Source organism: Rhinopithecus roxellana, chromosome 5 (genome assembly GCF_007565055.1).
Source record: "Rhinopithecus roxellana isolate Shanxi Qingling chromosome 5, ASM756505v1, whole genome shotgun sequence".
NCBI lineage: Eukaryota > Metazoa > Chordata > Mammalia > Primates > Cercopithecidae > Rhinopithecus > Rhinopithecus roxellana.
This window is the reverse complement of record NC_044553.1, coordinates 37,046,898-37,067,093: the sequence shown is the minus strand read 5'-3', so window position 1 is coordinate 37,067,093 and position 20,196 is coordinate 37,046,898. Positions and strand designations below refer to the sequence as shown.

At 36.3% G+C, this 20,196-nt stretch overlaps 1 protein-coding gene across 1 annotated transcript in view; it reads left to right on the top strand.

Moving 5' to 3' along the window:
- Positions 1–20,196, top strand: part of ATP8B4 (ATPase phospholipid transporting 8B4 (putative)) — a 256,458-nt gene that overhangs the window by 178,913 nt on the left and 57,349 nt on the right. Inside the window, exons 18-21 of the mRNA XM_030930770.1 lie at positions 7,480–7,595; positions 10,597–10,761; positions 11,728–11,839; positions 13,572–13,677. Of these exons, the coding sequence (XP_030786630.1) occupies positions 7,480–7,595; positions 10,597–10,761; positions 11,728–11,839; positions 13,572–13,677 (499 nt within the window). The remainder of the gene's footprint in view (positions 1–7,479; positions 7,596–10,596; positions 10,762–11,727; positions 11,840–13,571; positions 13,678–20,196) is intronic.

Below are 20,196 nucleotides of genomic sequence, written 5' to 3'. Positions count from 1 at the left end.
GTGCTCATTATGTGCCCAGTACTGTTCTGAATGCCCTATATGAGTACGTACAATATATCAATAAAAATATAAAAAATTTTAAAAAAACCCACAAAAGTGCTGTCCATGAATTAATTTATTTAATTGTCCCAGCAATCCTAATAAGGTAGGAACTTGTATTTATACCCATTAACAGATAATGAAACTAAGATACATTGTATTTATACCCATTAACAGATAATGAAACTAAGACACAGAAAGTTTGAGTAACTTGCCCAGGTTCACATAGATGGAAGTAGAATAGCTGAGATTCAGACCTAGGAAGTCTGACTGCGTAGCCCATTCGCTTGTCCACTACATAATACTGGCTCAGGATGAGTTTCTAAATGCTTGGCACATGATAGTTGTTGTGAACATCGTCATCAGACTCCTCATTATCATTCATTTTCTCTGTCCACCTCCATTGCTGGAGAGGACCACCTAATATTGTATTTCGCACCACAACAAATCTGGGCTTTCCTGACTCAATGCTGATTCTTAGTGCTGTGTCAATGTCTCTCTCATTCATATTTAGTGCCTTTTTCCATTTTCACAATAGATATTGTAAACCTTGGCTATCTCCTCAAGTTCTCAACACTGCTACCATCTTCTTTACTCTTGAAAGCTAAATTAATCTCCTATTTCTCTAAGAAAATAAAGGCCCGCAGGAATGCACAGCATTAACTCTTTTCCCCATCCTCCCCATTCATCCTCAAGCTAGATCTTTAATAATTTACTCTCCTGCATCAGAAAACAATTGTTCTTCCTCCTTTTCAAAGCCGAAAGTTTTTCCAGTCCCATTCCTTATCCCTCCTTGCTTGCTCCCTTCTTGCTTGTGCCTTCAGTTTTTCAATTACTGGATCCTTCCTTCAGCCCACAACTGTATTATCCTCCTATTTCCTTAAAGATATTGCTCATATTCTGGTGTCCACTGACTTTGCCACCATATTTTTCTGCTTTCCATCACAGATTAATTTCTCAGGTCAGTTTTTGCTTCTTGCCTTTCTTAGTCTTTTCATCCCATTAGGGTTAAGTTTCTGCTTCCACTACTCAAGAAGAAATGCTTTCTCAGAGGTTTCCATTCACCTTGTAACTTCTCAGTCCAATGGCTTTTCCTTATTAATCTGTTCATCTATCTATTTTTTAAAACAGTAGTATTTGAGACTGTTGGCCCTGTTTTCTTGACACTCCTGTTTTGGTCTCTGTAAACTTTCTGGCTCCTGATTCTCTTCTTGTCCCATTGTTTTCTTTCTCAAGCTCCTTTGCTGACTACTCTCCTTCATTCCATTCTTCAATATTGATGTCCTTTTCTCTTTTTAGTTCCTGTGTTCTTCTTGGATGATCTTGACCGCATACATGGTGGTAGCTATTGCTTATATTCTGTGACCTTCTTATACAGCTTTTTAGCTTCAATCTCTTGCTAGAGTCCAAACACACATTTTCAGCCTTCTGTTATGTCTTGTCACTGGATTGTATTATAGTTACCTAAAGTTTTATGTCAAATATGGAACCCTCTTTTTCACAAGTATAGTTCTTTCTATAATCTGTATTAAAATTCATGGTTACCTCTCATTGTATGCCTGTCCATGAACTTTATCATCAATTCTTTTATTGAATTGTTGCAGCTGCCTGTGACCTGCATGTCCCATTTAAGACAAGAGGAGACTAAACACAAAGATTTTAAGTAACTTGCCAAAGATTGCCACACAGCTGTAACACAACTTGTCGCACAGTTGGGTAAGAGGCAGATCAAATAAATATGTGAACCCAGGTTTTCCAAAGTTTGGTCTTTTAAGCCCTATTTTAGCTCATTCACTTTTTTCCATAGCTTTTGTGCCCCTAGGCTAATGGTTCTCAAACTTTAGCTCCCATCAGCATCACCAGGAGGGCTTGTTACAACACAGACTGCTGGGCCCCAGCCTCTAGTTTCTGATTTAGCTGGTCTGAGGTGGGCCTACCAATTTGCATTTCTAACAAGCTTGTAGGTGATACTGATGCCACTGGTCAGGGAACCACAGTTTGGGGACCACTTCTCTAGACTAATAGATCCTCAAATACATTATTTTCCCCAGAGATGTTTGAGACATTTCTCTAACCCATCTCCTTCTCTTCCACTCTCAGGCCTTAACATCTCTAGAGTACTCTGTTGTCACTCTAGAGCACTCTGTTGTTTAATCTTTTAAACAAGATTAAAAGCTTTTAATAGTAAAAGCTTTTTGTCCTTTTTTCCTAATTCCCAGTGTCCTGCCTTAGTTAAGGTTCTTGCCACGGCTTGCTTATATTATTGTAATATCTTCAAAATTATTCGCTTTAAAAATAATCCTCTATGCTGTTACCAGGGTATTCTTTCTAAAACATAGGCCTGATTTTACTACCCCTACTTAAAAAGCATAGGTGGCTTCCCAAACCTTAAAAGAAAAGTCATTAGTATGATGTGCAAAATTATTTGCAATCTGATATCAACCTACTTTTCTTCTATTTTCCAAAACTTTGAGCTCGACTAGACCTCACCATCCCTGGATTCGTTGTTGCTGTTACACCCTTTGGACATGCTGTTCCCCGATCTTGAATATTCCTTTCCCCCACTTCTCTTCTTGGAAATGTTCCCTACTACTCATCTGGTAATGTCCAATTCAAATGTTACCCATTTTTCAATTCTTTTTGTCTTCTCCAAATGACCACGTTCCTCTGTGTTCCCCAGAATGCCTTGTTTATAACACCAGTGTGATATTAGTTCCATGACACTCACAACTATCCCAGTCATTAAACTGTGCTACCTGAAGCAAGTGCTATACCTTAGTCTTCCTAAACTGCCCAAGGCCAAGTACAGAGCTTGGCACATGATAGGTTTTCTATAAATGTTTGTGAAATACTACTCAACCCAACACTTTGTAACTTATGAATATCCTACTCATTGTATTTAATCAATTTCTCACTATGTAAAAAGTATATATACATGACAGTAGGATTTTTGGTCTCTAACTACTAGAAACTAGCCTTGAAAGATGGTCTCAGCAGGTAAAAACCAAACAACATCTGAGAATGTTTATTTTTATTTTTTTGACAACAGGGAAGTCCAGTGCCTGTTGGTGATGACCAGTGCCGCTGATGAGCACACATGCCGTTCTAGGTGATGGCTTAATGTTGTCTCAGCAGGAGCTAGCTTCTATTTGTAGCCTCAGGGGAGGTGTTATTGATGTTGGTTTGTCCCAGAGTTGGTTTCTTTTTGCTCTGAGGGTGTTGACAAAAACCTAAAATTGCTACACAGGGAGATGTTTGGCTTTTCCTCAGCATTGGTCACCATTACAGGCTGTGGAGAAATCACAGCCTAACCGCAAACATCAGATGTTTGCCTTAATGGATCCCATATGAGGAAAGGTAGTGCTCTACCACAGAATGCATGAAGATTTGCTGGATTTATTTTTATTCTGTTTGGTTTTTAATCGGGAGGAATTTTAAAGGGACTCTGAAAGGGCAGAAAAGTCTTGGCATGATAACAAGGCCAAAAACAATCCTAGTCTCATGATCATCACGTGGGTTGGTCTGCAGGAACAACACCCTGATGCGAAGGCTGAGGCATTGCTGCTGTTACTGCTGATCCTTCCCTTTCTCCTCCTCCTCCTTCTGTGTCCTTGTTTTTTGGGTGGGAGCCATTATTCACTAAATCATCAGTGTATAATTTCAATACCAGTAGTCCTTTCATTCTGAAGAAAGAGCCCTGATTTAAGTCAGAAGTATCTACATAAAAATTGATTTCTATAAAGGATTTTTTTCCAGAGAGAACAGAATCTGCTATATTAGTAAAAAATATAAATGAAAAATATAAAAATAAAAAATACAAATAGTTTTGGAAGGACCAGTTCTACTAATTCTGTAAATAGAAATACAGAGATAAAATTCAGAGATAGCTATTCACAGGAACAAGTGACAGATAACCATTAAAGAAGAATAAATTACAAGAAGCTTCTTGGAAGGCTCTTACAAGATCTTATAGATAAAAGTTGCTCAAATCTAAACGTTTTCGAGATTATCAAAGTATACATCACACTGTCATGTGACAGGCATTTCTCTGTGTAGATGTATGAACAGCTGCGATGTGGCAAAATAGAATTATTTACCACCCTTCACAGTGCTGCTGTTGCAATTAACTGGAAGCCATTTGTGACATTTTTCTTTCCTTTATGTCACAAAGGCATAGCTTCTGCTTTTGATAAATTGTGCACAATGTTGGTTCATCTTAATTAAGTAAATATTGATTTAAGTGCCCCCTATGTTCCAGGGCCTTCAGGCTAAGGGAGAATGTGAAAAATTGGAAGGTAGTTCTATGTGGCTGCATCCAAGAGAACATGGTGAAACAGATTGGATAGCCCAGCTCTTAATAAGCTCTATATGCCTTGTCAAGGAGTCCAAACTTCATAGAAGGGAGAGGGAAGCTATTGCAGCATCCTAGCAGCAGCATGAAGATAACTGTAGCTGGAATATATGGAAGAGTCTGGAAGGAAGCAGACCTGGAATGGGTAAAACCAGTTAGGTTAAGGTGATTTTCTAGGCAAGAGAGAAGTGGCAGAGAGAAATCCATGGCTTCCCTTAGATGTGTGGTTGGTGGAGAGAGAACTGTGAGTGATGCCAGATTTCTGGTTTTGGAGACTGAGTGGATGGTGAAGCTGATCACTGAGACTGGGGATATAAGAGGAGTAGCTAATTATTGGAGGAGGGTAATATGTCTAGTATGAGTTTAGTGTGCCTGGGCATATCCAAGAGATGTTCAATTGGTGGTCGGATGTGCAGGTCAGAATGGAGTGCTAGAGATGGATTGGACAGGATGTACACATTTGAAAATAGCCTGGTGATGGAACCTGAAGCCATAGAAATGAATGCAGTTGCCCAGGGACAGTATGAAGGATGGGAAGATGAAAAAAGACCCCGAGTAAATCTCTGAAGAACACTAATGTTTAAATGGAAAGCATCGGGAGAAGATTTTATAACCTAAAAACTGTAATCTTTTTCCAAGCTCTGGCCATATGTTATTTTGACCATTTAAAACTATGTTCTTTTTAGTTTATTTAAGAAATACTAACTTCTGAAATGACTTAGATTTAATTAACTTTGAACAGAAATGACCAGAAGACTTGGAAGGAAAGAGATATAAAACTTGCTGCTAAGGCAAATGTTTAATGAGTAAACTTAAGCAGGATTCCATGAAATTGGATTTACACAAAATCAAATTTAAAGGGACAAATACTAGGTTAAGAGAAAGTATCAGGGATGGAAAGCATTTATTGAATCAGGAAATTGTACAGCTGTAAAGGACCTTTGAAGTTAGATTGTTTAAACATCTCCTTTTTACATGTAGAAACTGAGATATGGCAATGGTAAGGGATTTACACAAATCACAATCAGTCTGTGATTCTTCCAGACCAGTGACTCTAAATGTGTGGTCCAGGGAACCTTAGGGAACTTTGTGAGTTTTTTGGAGGATGCACAAGGACAAAAGTATTTTCATTATAATATGACTATTATTTGTCTTTTTCATTCTTTTTCTCATGAGTATACCATGGAGTTTTGCAGAAGCCACATGACATGTGATGTCACAACAGAATGAATGCAGAAACAGATATGGGAATCCAACCCTCTTTTATTAAACTAGATGTTACAAAGATCGGTAATCATGTAAAATAATGCCAATCTCCAAACTAATTTTTTTTGGAAAATATAGTTTTTTTGTAGAAATGTTATTTATGTTTATATGTTAGATTTATAATAATAATTATAGTAACTAGTGTTATAAAACTTGATACAATAAAATTTCTCATTTTTAATTTCTAATATGGATATTGATAGATAAAACTCACTAAAAAACTTTTTAGAATCCTCACTCAGCATTGAAGAATTATAAAGAAGGTCCTGAGACCATGAGTTAGAGAACTAATGTCCTAGTCTAGAATACAAAATACAGGCAAATGTGGATTATTCATCTTTTGCCTTTATACCTCTGGTGATGGAAGGGAGAAAATATAAGGGAAATTATTAAATTGGATTATTATACAAGAAAATCAAGAGAAAGTCTTTCCCAGGATTAAGTTTTCCCCCCTGGTTTAACAATTAGATACATTGCATATGTTTTTCTCTCTCTTTTTCCCCAATGTAGGGGATTAGAGCTAGAGTACAAGAAAACCCAAATGAGTCCTGGCACTTAGGCAAATTAACAAAGGCTCTTAAAACAGAAGACAAGGCCTAGACAAGGCCCAGTCCTAAAAAGTTTCTCGGGTACATTATAGATCTATGCAAGCCGGGAGGAAACTAGAATAGATAAGTGTTGACTAGGGGTAGAGGGGAGGGTAACCTTGTATTTTGGTTTTTATATTTATTTAAACTAAGCTCTAAATTTTGCATGTCATTTTCTATGGCATTACATTAATAGTAATTAATAGTAAACATTTATGTTAACCTTTTTTGAGGCATCCTTTTCGTAGAGAAAAGGGATATTTGAGTAGAAAGCATGTAATGATCATTGACTCAACCGATGAAGCCTATGAGGGTAAGAGTATTCAGATCATGAAGTTGTGATAAAGGCAGTTGTCTTAAGTCGTAGGCAGTTCTGGGAAGAAATACACAGCCACGCCATTCATTCGTTCAATGAATAATTATTAACTGGCTACTATGTGTAAAGCTGTACACCTAAACCTACGAAGTTAGGCCAAGTGTTCTGTGGTTTGAAAGAAAGGTTTGTCTAACAGCAATATGCTGGGAGTTGTGGGTGGGAATGGAGTTGAGGGTAGCCTAGGAAGGGCTGTCAGTCTCAAGCCTGTGGGGCAGGTTAAAAACACAGTACTACTGATATAGACTTCCAGTGGGAATGAGGTGGAGACTTTATTTTTAAAAGCCCCTCTGTGAAGTGTGTTTTCAGCGAGAATTTGTGACCCAACAATGAACCACCAATAATTAATGGACTTTTCCAGAGTAAAAGGGATGAAGAAATATGTCAGCAAGGGCCAAGAAAAAATGTATAAACCATGACTTTGAATGGCTAGAATTGCATATGGAGATGATTTGGCATAACGCTGATATTGATTTGAACAGCAGGTCTTGAATTTCACACTAGGAGACGGGCAAATAAAGCTCTCAATTCTGCTCAATATGGAGATGAAGACTTAATTTAGATGTATCAACCCTTCAGAAATAGTAAGCAAGGAAAACAGGAAGGTCATATGCTTCAGAATAAAAACACTTGTTTCTGAATTTGGGAAATCAAAGATTCCAGTAGATGGAGCATTTCTAAGTTAATAAATGAGAATAAAGCCAAGTGACTTAGGTATTGACCTAACCAAAGGCACTGAGTGTCTTACTACTGGCTAAAACATTATGCCCATTTACAAACTGCCAGGGTGGAGGTCTGGGAGAGTCTAATTTTGATGTATGCTATTGATTATAATCTGCTTTTCCAAACTTTTTTCTTTTCAGTTCGCAACCCAGAAGGACAGATAAAGCTTTATTCCAAAGGAGCAGATACTATTCTGTTTGAAAAACTTCATCCTTCCAATGAAGTCCTTCTGTCTTTGACGTCAGACCACCTCAGTGTAAGTGCCTCCGTCTTAAGGTTAGCACAATGGCCCTTTTGCCATCTCCTATGGTTAGGTCCTGTTTAAAAAAATAGCAGCTAAATGATTTGACTACAGAAATAGAAAGCATCTGGAGAGTGGTTCCACAGGAAGCTGTGCCAATGATTGTCTGGAAATTGGCACAAGGACCCCCGCTTTCTGCCCTGTTGGAAGTCCAGTCAGTCTCACTACAGGTGGTGGAACACACAGCAACTGAGCAGTAGCCACAGAATGTGGGCATCTGGGGAACCTGCTGTAACTCCCCTGCAGCTTCATGTGGCTCCTCTTGGAAGACTGGACTAGTTCTGGTAAGAGGAGCCAGAGAGCTCCTTTTCCTTGGGTTCTGATGTGTTTGGTAACAATGGAATATCTTATGATTACTCCCAGGGAAAGTTTAGGGTTGTGTTTAGATTATGAGAGGAAAATAGTCTCTGGTGCACACTTTCTCCTCTAAGGGTCTTTTTATTCAGGTCGTAAATCATGATGAGTCCCTTATGTGCCCTCAGACACCAAATTTGTGTATTCTGAGACCAGCATAATTTCTTTACAAAAGCTTTCTGAAAGAAGTAAGGGTGATTTTTGGCACTTTTCTGTTAAATGCCAAAAAGTAAGGGAATGTGAATTAATATGAGCATTACTTGTTTTAAACCTGAGATTCACGTGTGTCTCTAATATTTGTCTGTGGTTCCATTTAAGGCCATCTGGTCAAAACTCGCATTTTCTCATTGGTTTCTTTCGTTTAAGACATTATTGAGTATTCATGTTCTTTGTCAGACCCTATATTTAATACAAAACATTCCCTGAATCTTTAAAAAGCAAATAAACAAATAAAATAAAAAAATCCTCTGCTTTACTTTAAATTTAAAAAATGATGGTTTAGTAATATTGGTTACAAACATAGCTATTGTTTTTGTCTTTCCAATAGAGAATTCTTGATTTTCTTTTAATCTTTTCCAGGAGGCCAGCATGGTCTTTTAAATTTTTTTTAATGAAAACAACACTGGAATCATAAGTATCTGACTTTTTGCCATTACTCAAACACCAAGGCCCTGGGTTTTCATATATTCTCCTTTGATACTAGACTATAGGAAGCCTAATTTGGTCTTTTTACATTTCTCTGCAAAATAATTTTTTTTCAGGTAATATAAATTTAACTTGCTGTTTGCTTCATTCAGTTTATTCATTTTGACTTCATTTTGACTTCATTATTCATTTTGATTCTGAGGTCCTAGATGTTTATTTAATTACTGATTTTGAGTTGTTTAATGATAGGAAAAGACCTTAATCAAAGGCTCATTTAGGATTGAATTTGTGTTTCATGCACTAATTAAATAACTCAAATCATCTGTTTCCTTTTGTAATGTCATCTTATTGTTCATTCACTCTTGTGCAGAACAGAGAGGAAGGCAGTGGTAATGCCCAGTGGGGTTGCAAGTTAAAGGCAAAAAAAGGGTTTGTGTGAATTAAGAGGACAAAAGATCATTACAGGACAGTAACTAGATTTTCAGATCAGTAGGGGATCCATTGGTGGTCTTGAAAGGCAGGGCTTGCAAAATGTGATTCCAATATCCAAAGTGCTACCAATTGCCTACTAAATAAATTTGGATAATTTTTCTCAAGATCTGTTTGGGGTAAACCATCTCATTGCAGTATGTATTGACTTTTCTATTTACCTAATTACAGTATGTCACGGTTTAACCTACGCCTGGTTATAAACCTATATGTGTACCATAAGCCAAAACACCACAGAGGAGACATACTCAATGGCAATGCCCAAAGGAGCAGAAATGGCCATAAAAATGCTTTACTTGCAGTGTAGAGGCCCATAAAATGACCACTGGAAGCACAAGCGGAATGGCAGTTTTTGAGCATTTCCCCCAAAGCAATCTACGTATGTTTCTAGTTACCATGGCTGTGTGAGACACTTAGCAACTACCAGTCTCCTCTATTTCTTTTCCCCTACTGTTAGGATAAAGCACCAAAGGTGTTGTTTGAGATTGTCAGGATACAGGACAAAGGAAGAGTGTGGTTCCCCTATCAGTTTGACTAATTTAGGACTAAGTTCACAGAATATAGCTTCTAAAAAATAACACTATTTTTTGCACTAAGATGACTTGATGATGGTGTCTAGAATTCCAAACAATTTGTTATTATTAAGATAAAACTTTAATATAGCAAAAAATAAAAAGTTTCACAGAGGAGTCTAGAATGAAAAGTGAAGGTCAGCCTCGGTATTTAGTCCTGCTTCCCAGAAGCAACCACTTATATTAGCTTTTCTTCCTTTCTCTCCCCTTTTGCTCTAGAAGTGATGGTTATAACCTTAAGTAATATGCTTAAACTTCTAATATCTGACTATTTAACATCTATTTATTTATTTATTATTTACTTTTAGCTTTTTATTATGAAAATTTTCAAGCATATACAAAAGTAGGACTCAGTTAATTTTAGGCATAGGCATATCACTAGGGGGAATGTGACAAGACTTTGGTGGGATGTCATGTTGTGGTTCCTGGGGAGAGCCTCCTGCCTTTGATTTGAGAACTATGGCTTATCCAAGGGTCCTTTCCTCTTCACTGAAAGCTGAGGTCCATAAAACACACCGGGTCCCTCTCATGGCCAGAAATGCTTCCTTCTGTAAAGGACAGATTGGAAACAAATATGTATTGCCATAAATGAGTATCTCAAGTCATGGGTGTCATTGATCACCTCTCAACTAGGATACTTCAGCGGGCTTTTCAACTGTCTTTAGGGGGAAGTCTTGCTCCCCTGCATGTTTTAACCTCATAGAAATAAAACGGAAAATACATACATTATCTCCCATTTCTGAGGAGACAAAACAGTTGAGAGTAAGGATAGCCAAGCAGTGTTCTTAGGACAAAATGAATTTGAGTGGAACATTTCTTACCAATTATTTTTGTTGTTGTTATTTCTGTGCTTATTGTTTCTTTGATGGTTCATGAGTCTATGTCATCTCTGGCAGGAATTTGCAGGGGAAGGCCTTCGGACCTTGGCCATCGCATACAGAGACCTGGATGACAAGTACTTTAAAGAGTGGCATAAGATGCTTGAAGATGCGAATGCTGCCACCGAAGAGAGGGATGAACGAATAGCTGGGTTGTATGAAGAAATTGAAAGAGATTTGATGGTATGAGTTTAGAAGCATGATGATTTGTGTTTCCAGGAAAGATAGTATGTGTTTAGAGATTTAGCATAGGAATAAGCCTCTTGCACACAGCAGATGTTTCTCTTTCAATTGCTGAATCATGCTTTATATGTTGGCTTTGAGTTTTCCACGTATGGTCCTAGAGAGCCTAGAATTGTATTTCTATTAGCAGTAGCTTAAGCAATTGGAAGCTTCCCAAGAGTAGAAGATAGTAGGCTCCCTATTCTTTGTCAACCTCTGATGTGTCCTTGATGTTATGGGATTTTTATTTTTCTCCTTGTTTTATGACCCACCTTTTGAGAGCAGAGAAATTTGCTGTGAAGAATGGGGCCACAGCTCTAAACCATCCTAGGCCATGAGATTCTGATGATATCTGTGCTATCCAGAGCACGGTCTATTCTAAAAACCACTCTTACCTGAAGCCCCAGTGGTCAGGAGCTCACCCACTGTGAGGTACTAGAGAGTATGCTTTATTCGTCTTTCGATGAAAAATCGTGCAGGAACCTTCACTTTAGTTTATGGCGTCTGCTGGTTTGTTAATGTAGAAGAATGACTAGACTTTTTGTGATCAGCTTCCTGGCTATGGAATGAAGGCTATTCCTTGGACCCCTCTGCTGTTGACATAAGTGGGGAAGCAGCTGGGGAGTTCTTAAGTCCAAATGGCTTCTTACTGCTCACGCTAACATGCTATCTGAACATATCAGCCCCTTCAGGTAAATAATAACTCCCAGAATCTCTGCTGTTAAGTTGGCTTGATTTGGGAGCTTCCTTTTGGAGTCCTTCCCAACCCACTTTCGCACAAAATAGGTTGCCTGCTATATCAAAGTATCATAATTTCTGTCTTCAATTCATATTCTTTGGCCTCCAGACTCTGTGAGTGAAATCCGTAGATGTTATAGATGTTGTTTGCATGCATTAACATAAGTTTTTCTCTGTTTTTCAATAAAGCTACTAGGTGCCACTGCTGTAGAAGATAAGTTACAAGAGGGTGTTATTGAAACAGTTGCAAGTTTATCACTAGCCAATATTAAGATCTGGGTCCTAACAGGAGACAAACAAGGTAACTTGAAAATGGATGATGATGGTATTTTGAAAATGGGGAGATGACTTATATCACAAAATTTTAATTAACCAGAAAGGTTAATTAATTAAATATTCATCCCATCTGCCACATAGGAAAGACATGAAATAGAGAAAAGAAAGTTAATGTATTGCAAGAATCTATTTTAAAACAAACCAAACTAACAAAATGCCTTCCATAGTATAAGCTGGGTCAGCTGAGTTTCAGTCCAATTGCCTCTTGAATATAGTCGTTATACCTAGAGGCAACAATGGTATTAAGAATGTTTAACAGTTGGTTTATATGAACACTGTCCCCAGTCAGGACAGATATTGGCACAGAACTGAAGCAGGATATTGGAGACCTTGAGTTACTCCTTTAGTTTCTTGATGGTGGAGAATTTGAAGGATCTCAGGGCAGGTGTCAGGGTGATGGGAATATTTTGAAGAAGCTCAGGGAAACAGCTGTTTATCAACTGTTTATATAAATATTTTGACATTTTAATAAGGCTACTATGGCTGTAACAGTGCAACCTGGCTGAATTCCAAGACTATCTATACAAGGTACAATGAGAATTCATTGACTTTCAGGCTTGACAGAATGCCAAATCATTAGTGAGTCATCATGTTCTACTACATTTCCTATGAAAGAAAAGGGGACCAACATGTTTTTGATCTACTGCTAGCAGTAATGATTAAAACAAAAATGATTTTATGCTTGGCTATTTGTAAACTGAAAATATTCAATTAACTGGCACACACCTGTGTTAAAATTCTATCTACTTATTAGGTATTTTTTTACAGCATTAGGGGATTTGCAGATGTGATAAATCAGTTCTCTACATCTTTATCCAAATCATTGGTCACAAAAAATAAACAGTAGAAAGTTGAGCACTTGGGTATGTTACTAGATAGAAATTCTATAGAGTTTGATTTCGGTCAGTTACAGCTGTTCTATTATTACAAATATCCATGAATTTACTATTATTTAGCTTTAATTTCTGTGGTTTATACAAGGTATATGCTGAGATTTTATCAATTACCTTCCTTAATTTAGGGCAAAACTAGTGATTCCACAGAATTAGCTAGAGTCTAATTATTCTGTACTGTTAGAGACAATCAAATAACTCTATTAGACAGAAGGAGTTATCTGATTATCTTAGGTTCCATTTCTATAAAATTAGAGGAAGAATTGCCCAACGCCATCTGATTCTCCAGTTCTCTAGGAGAACAGTGCTGGGTGGTTTTTGAGATGATAGTCAAATTCCAAATTTCCATATATTTAATGGGAAAATGGCAAGGTTGTCTTTGAGAGAACTATAAAAACTTTGTAAGAGCATTGTTTTTTCATTCAACTGAACATTTTGTGAGTTTTTTTTCTTCAAATTGTCTTCCATATCAGAATTAAATACTGGCTAAGTTTAGTAGTTTAGCTCTCCCAAGACAGTATTTGGACTTCTGGTCAAAGGCTTTATATTTGTACATATTATGTCACAAGATCTTAAGGTATTTTCATGAGTGCTAATTTGGGAATGAAAAGGTTTTTCTGAAAACTAGATGAGAAGGCTGCACATTCGTTGCTGTTGCTACTTGTGCATGGGTTTAGCAAGCAGTAAATTTGAGAGGGCCTGTAGGCTGTAAGAAAATACAGCTAAGCCCTCAAAACTTTCATTAAAAATGGACTTATGTTATTAAGTAACATTTTAACTGAGTTGGGCTTTATTTTGTATTAGAAACTGCCATCAACATCGGTTATGCCTGCAACATGCTGACTGATGACATGAATGATGTGTTTGTGATAGCAGGGAATAATGCTGTGGAAGTGAGAGAAGAACTCAGGTAGGTGTTGAAGGAAGGAGGAAAGGATGGAAGGACGAGAGGGAGGGAGGGAAAAAAGATCAGAGAGTTGAGAAGTGGAAAGCTATGCTGTAGTTTCCTGTGGTCTTAAATTAGTATAAAGTTCTTTGTGCGTGTTTCCTAAGCTGCTTCCATTCATTTTGGTGACAAACTGAGATAAAGTTGGTATTAGTAATGAATTATTGTCTTCAGGCCTCCAGCATTTGTCAAGTATTTTTAGAAAAGAATTTCAAATCAGCTATGTTGAGTTGTCCTTTAAAATTGTGCTTTGGTCAGTACCTGCTAACTCTTGCATGGTGATGAGTGATCAGTATCATGAGATACTTGTTAAAAATACCAATTCCCTAGCTTCATTCTGACCTACAAATTAAGAATCTACAGGGAATGGGATTTGGGACTTTGCATTTAATAAGCACCTAGATGAAGCTCATGATCAGATAAGTTTGGAAGACACAGCTGTAGTCGATGGCATATAAAGATGGAATAGTCTTTCAGCATTAAAGAAAGTAGATATTTTGACATAGTTACTATTGAACCCAGATATGTACTGTTCATGCGAAATAAAATACTGTGAAATTTGTGTAACTACTGCACAGTGTCAGAAAATATATAAGTGCTGAAATTGGAGGTAACAGTGGACAGATATTAAAGTTTGAGAAATAATATTTCTTAAGATGTACCGATTTATCTCATTTCCTTATTTCTTGTTACTTTATTTGGAGAAGAACATTTAAAAATCTGCATAAATATTTTCCTAGAACTTTAAAAATACTGTCTTATAACAAGTTTTGCTTACTTGTTGCTTGTAGTAGCTTCTCTAAGCTCAGCTCACTTAGAGACTGGCCAAGCAGAATGATGACACAGAGGCAAATTGCTTGTCGCTTGCTCCATTCTAGACGGGAAGCTAACCTTCCTTCAATATAATAGTAGAGCACTGTGGCTTCCGTAATATGTCTCTGTCTCTGTCATTAAACTATTCTTCCTGAACTTTAAGAAAAGGAAGTCTTAAAAGTCAGCACCACTAGTTGATAGTACTTGTACACGAATCTCCCAGCTTCTCTGTTTTACCTGCAGTTAAAAAAAAAAAAAAACAAAACCTGCTATATCATGCTGGTTAGAAACTATGACTAGACACTGCATATGTCTTTGCCAAATAAAAATTGGGAAATTTAATTAGCTACTATATATATAATTTAAATATTATTATTGATATAATTTTAATGATAGACCCCATAAAGTCAATTGGGGAAATAATAACTTATTTAATAATCAATTAAAATTTTGAAAGTAGATTCTTTGCCTTTTGATTTTTGGGTTGACTCTTTTTAAATTGATATATAATATATATACATATTTTTGGGGCACATGTGATATTTTATTACATGGATAGAATGTATAATGTTCAACTCAGTATATTTAGGATATCCATCACTTTGAGTCTTTATCATTTCTTTGTGTTGGGAAAGAAAGTCCTCTCTTCTGGCTAACTTGAAATATACAACACATGGTTGCTAACTATAGCCACCCTACTCTGCTGTTGAACTTTATAATTTATTCCTTCTATCTAACTATATGTTTGTACTAATTAACCAACTTCTCTTCATCCCCCCACTCCCACCCATACAACCTTCCTAGTATCTGGTATCTATCATTCTACTCTCTGTGAGATCAACTCTTTTAGTTTTCACATAGGAGTGAGAACATGTGAAACTTGTCATTCTGTGCCTTATTTGACTTAATATGGAACCCGTGGTTCCATTCATGTTGCTTAAAATGGTAGGATTTCATTCTTTTTTGATGGTTGAATAGTATTTCATTGTATGTGTATACACCACATTTTCTTTATTGATTCATCCATTGATGGACACTTGGGTTGATTTCATATATTTGATATTATGAGCAGTGCTACAGTAAACATGGGGTGTAGATATCCCTTTGATATAACAATTTCATTTCCTTTGAATAAATACCCAGTAGTGGGGTTGTTAGATCATATGGTAGTTCTATTTTTAGTTTTTGGAGAAATCTCCATAGTGTTTCCTCTAGTGGCTGTACCAATTTACATTCTCACCAACAAAGTGTAATAGCTCCCTTTACCAGCATCTGTTATTTATTTATTAATAGTAGCTATTCCAGCTGAAATAAAATCACATCTTATTGTGGTTTTGATTTGCATGTCTCTGATGTTTATGATGTTGAGCATTTTTTCATAGATATGTTGGCTATTTGTGTGTCTTCTTTTGAGAAACATCTATTCATGTTCTTTGCTTTTTAATGGGATTGTTTTCTTACTGTTGAATTGAGTTCCTTGTATATTCTGGATATTAGTCCCTTGTTGGATGAATAGTTTGCAAATACTTTCTTCCTTTCAACAGACTGTCTCTTCAGTGTGTTGATTGTTTCCTTTGTGGTGCAGAAGCTTTTTCATTTCGTGTAGTCTCACTTGTCTATGTTTTTGTTGCCTGTGCTTTTGAGGTCGTAGCCATAAAATCATTGCCTAGAGACCAGTGTCTGGAAGTTGTTTTCCCTATGTTATCTTCTAGTAGTTATATCATTTGGGGGATTGTATTTAAGTCTTTAATTCACATTGGTTAATTTTTGTATGTGGTGAGAGATAGGGGTCCATTTTCATTCTTCTACATATGGATATTCAGTTTTCCCATCACTACTTATCGAAGAGGATGTCTATTCCCTAGTGTGTGTACTTGGTGTCTTTGTCAAAAATCCAATGACTGTAAATGCTTGGATTTATTTGTGGGTTCTGTACTCTGTTCCATTGGCCTATGTATCTGTTTTATACCAATACCATGCTGTTTTGGTTACTTTAGTCTTGTAATATATTTTGTAGTCAGGTAGTGTGATGCCTCCAGCTTTGTTCTTTTTGGTCAGGATTGCTTTGGCTATTTGGGCTCTTTTTTGGTTCCATATGAATGTTAGGATTTTTTTTTCCATTTCTGTGAAAAATAACATTGATATTTAGATAGAAATTGCATTGGGTAGTATGATCATTTTAACAATATTAATTCTTCCAATCTATGAGCATAGAATATATTTTCATTTGTTTGTGCCCTCTCCAATTTCTTTCACTGGTGTTCTGTAGTTTTCCTTGTGGAGGTTTTTCACCTCCTGGGTTAAATTTATCATTAAGTATTTTCTTTTTTTCATAGCTATTGTAAATGGGATTGCTTTCTTGATTTCTTTCTCAGGTACTTCATTATTGATGTATAGAAACACTACTGATTTTATATCCTAAAACTTTACTGAATTTGGTTATTAGTTCTAAGAGTTTTTGGTGGAATCATTTGATTTTTTTCTGAATGTGAGATCATGTTGCTTGCAAACAGGAACAATTTGACTTCTATTTTTCAATTTGGATGGCTTTCATTTTTTTCTCTTACCTGATTGCCCTGGCTAGGGCTTTCAGTTATGATGAATAGGAGTGGTAAAAGTGAGCATCCTTGTCTTGCTCTAGTTCTTAGAAAAAGGGTTTCAACTCTTCCTCATTCAGTATGATGTTAGCTGTGGATGTCATATATAGATTTTATTATGTTGAGTTGTGTTCCATCTACACCTAGTTTGTTGAGAGTTTTTATCATGAAGGGATGTTGAATTTTATCAAATGCTTTTTCTGCATCAATTGAGATAACTATATGGTTTTTGTCCTTCATTTTGTTGTTGTGATGTATCATATTTATTACATATGTTGAACCATGCTTGCATTCCTGGGATAAATTTCACTTGATCGTGGTATATTATATTTTTGATCTGTTGTAGGATTTTTTTTTTTTTTTTTTCTGAGACAGGGTCCTGCTCTGTCACCTGGCTTTCAGTGCAGTGGTGCAATCATAGCTCACTGCAGCCTCAACCTCCTGAGCTCTAGTGATCCTCCCACTTCAGCATCCTGAGTAGCGGGGACTACAGGTATAAGCCACCACCACACCTGACTAATTTTATATTTTTTGTAGAGATAGAGTTTTGCCATGTTTCCTAGGTTGGTCTCATATTCCTGGGCTCAAATGATCTGCCTGCCTCGGCTTCCCACAGGAGGATCATTTGAGCCCAGGAGTTTGGGACTAGCCTGGGAAACACGGCAAAACAAGGCATGGAGCCACCACACCCAAGCCTGCTGTTGGACTTAGTTTGTTAGTTTTTAGTTGAGGATATTTATGTCTATGTTCATCAGGGATATTGACCTGTAGTTTTCTTTTTTTGTTGTGTTGTCTGATTTTGGTATCGGGGTAATGCTGGCCTTGTAGAACAAGTTAGAGAGAATTCCCTTCTCTTCAGTTTTTTGGGATACTTAAGGGCAACTTACATTAGTTCTTCTTTACACGTTTGGTAGAATCTGGTAGTGAAGTCATCCAATTCTGGCTTTTTCTTTGTTGGGAGACTTTTTATTGCAGATTCAATCTTATTACTGGCTTTTGGTATGTTCAGATTTTCTGTTTCTTCCTGATTCAATCTTAGAAGGTTGCATGTGTCCAGAAATGTATCCATTTCCTCTAGGTTTTCCTGTTAGTTAGCATATAGTTGTTCTTAAAATCTTGATCTTATATATTTCTGTGGCATAAGTTGTAATGTCTTCATTTTCATTCCTGATTTTGTTTTTTGGATCCTGTCTCTTTTTTTCTTTGTTAGTCCAGCTAAAAGTTTAACTTTGTTCATCTTTTCAAAAAAAAAGGAACAAGTTTTCATTTCATTGATCCTTTGTATTTTTTAGCTTATTTTATTTATGTATGCTCTGATCTTTATTATCTTTTACCTTCTACCAATTTTGGGTTTTGTTTTTGCTTTTCAGGTTCTTTCAGTCATTTCATTATATTGCTTATTTAAAATCTTTTTACTTTTTTGATATAAGCATTTATTGCTGTAAAGTTCTCTCTTAGCAGTGCTTTTGCTGTATCCCATAGGTTTTGGTGTGTTTTGTTTCCATTTTCGTATGTTTGAGGAAATCTTTTCATTTTCATCTTACTTTCTTCATTGGCCCAGTATTCACTCAGGAACATGTTTAATTTTCATGTAGTGTATTGTTTCTAAGTTCCTTTTGGTATTGATTTCTAGTTTCATTCCATTGTGGTCTGAGAAGATACTTGATATGACTTCAATTTTCAAAAATTTGTTGAGACTCGTTTTGAGGCCTAACTTATGGTCTATACTGGAGAATGTTCCATGTGCTGGTGAAAAGAATGTGTAGTCTGCAACTGTTGGATAAAATATCCTGTGGATGTCTGTTCAGTCCATTTGATCTAAAGTCCAGTTTAAATCTACTGTTCTTCATTATCTGTCTAAATGATTTATTTAATGCTGAGAATGTACTGTTGAAGTCCCTCATTATTATTGTATTGGAGTCTACTTCTCCCTTCAGATCTAGTGATATTTGCTTTATATATCTGGGTGCTTTAGTGTTGGGTACATATATATTTAGAATTGTAATATCCTCTTATTGTAATATCCTCTTACTGAACTGATCCCTTTATCATTATAAAATGATCTTTTTGGCTTAAAGTATCTTGTACCTGATATAAGTATAGCTATTCCTGCTTGCTGTTGGTTTCTGTTTGTGAGGAACATCTTTTCCTATACCTTTACTTTCAGTCTATAGGTGTCTTCACAGGTTAAGGAGTTGCTTGTAGGCAGCATATAGATCACATTTTTATAGATCCAGATCCAGGTCATCTGGATCACATTTTTAAAAAACCCATTCAGCCATTCTATATGTTTCAAGTGGAAAATTTAATTCATTTCCATTGAAAGTTGCTATTGATATGTGAGGTTTTGTTCCTGTCACATTGTTAATTTTTTTCTGGATGTTGTATATATCTTCTGTTCCTTTCTTTTTTGTTATATACTTTCATGTCAGTAGTTTTCTTTAGTTGTAACTTTGAGTCCTTTCTCTTCCTCATATGTGTGTTTGCTTTACCAGTGAGTTTTGCACTTTTATGTGTTATTTGTAATAGTAGATATTGCCCTTTTACTTCCAGGTTTAGGATTCCCTCAATTATTTCTTGTAGGGCTTTTCTAGTAGTGTTGAATTCCCTTAGCTTTTGCTTGTCTGGGCAAGACTTTATTTCTCCAAAGAGAGTAATTTTATTTCTCTACAATAAAGTAACCTTATTTAGAAATAACTTTATTTCTCCAAAAAGGATAACTTTGCAGGGTATAGTATTTCTTGACTTCCAGATATTGTCTTTCAGCACTTTGAATGTATTATCCTATTATCTTCTGACTTGTAAGGTTTTTACTGATAAGTTTGCAGTAAGTCTGATGGTGACTCCTTTATAGGTGACTAGATGCTTTGGGAATGCTGATAATTCAGATATGTGGTTGCTTTGTGTTGTCTCACATGTCATGTAGGCTTTGTCTACTCTTGCTAATTTTTTTGTTTTACTTTTGTTTGACTGGGTTATTTCAAGAGACCTGTCTTCAAGTTCTGAAATTCTCTCTTCTGCTTGATCTAGTCTATTGTTGAAGCTCTCAAATATAATTTTTATTTCATTCAAT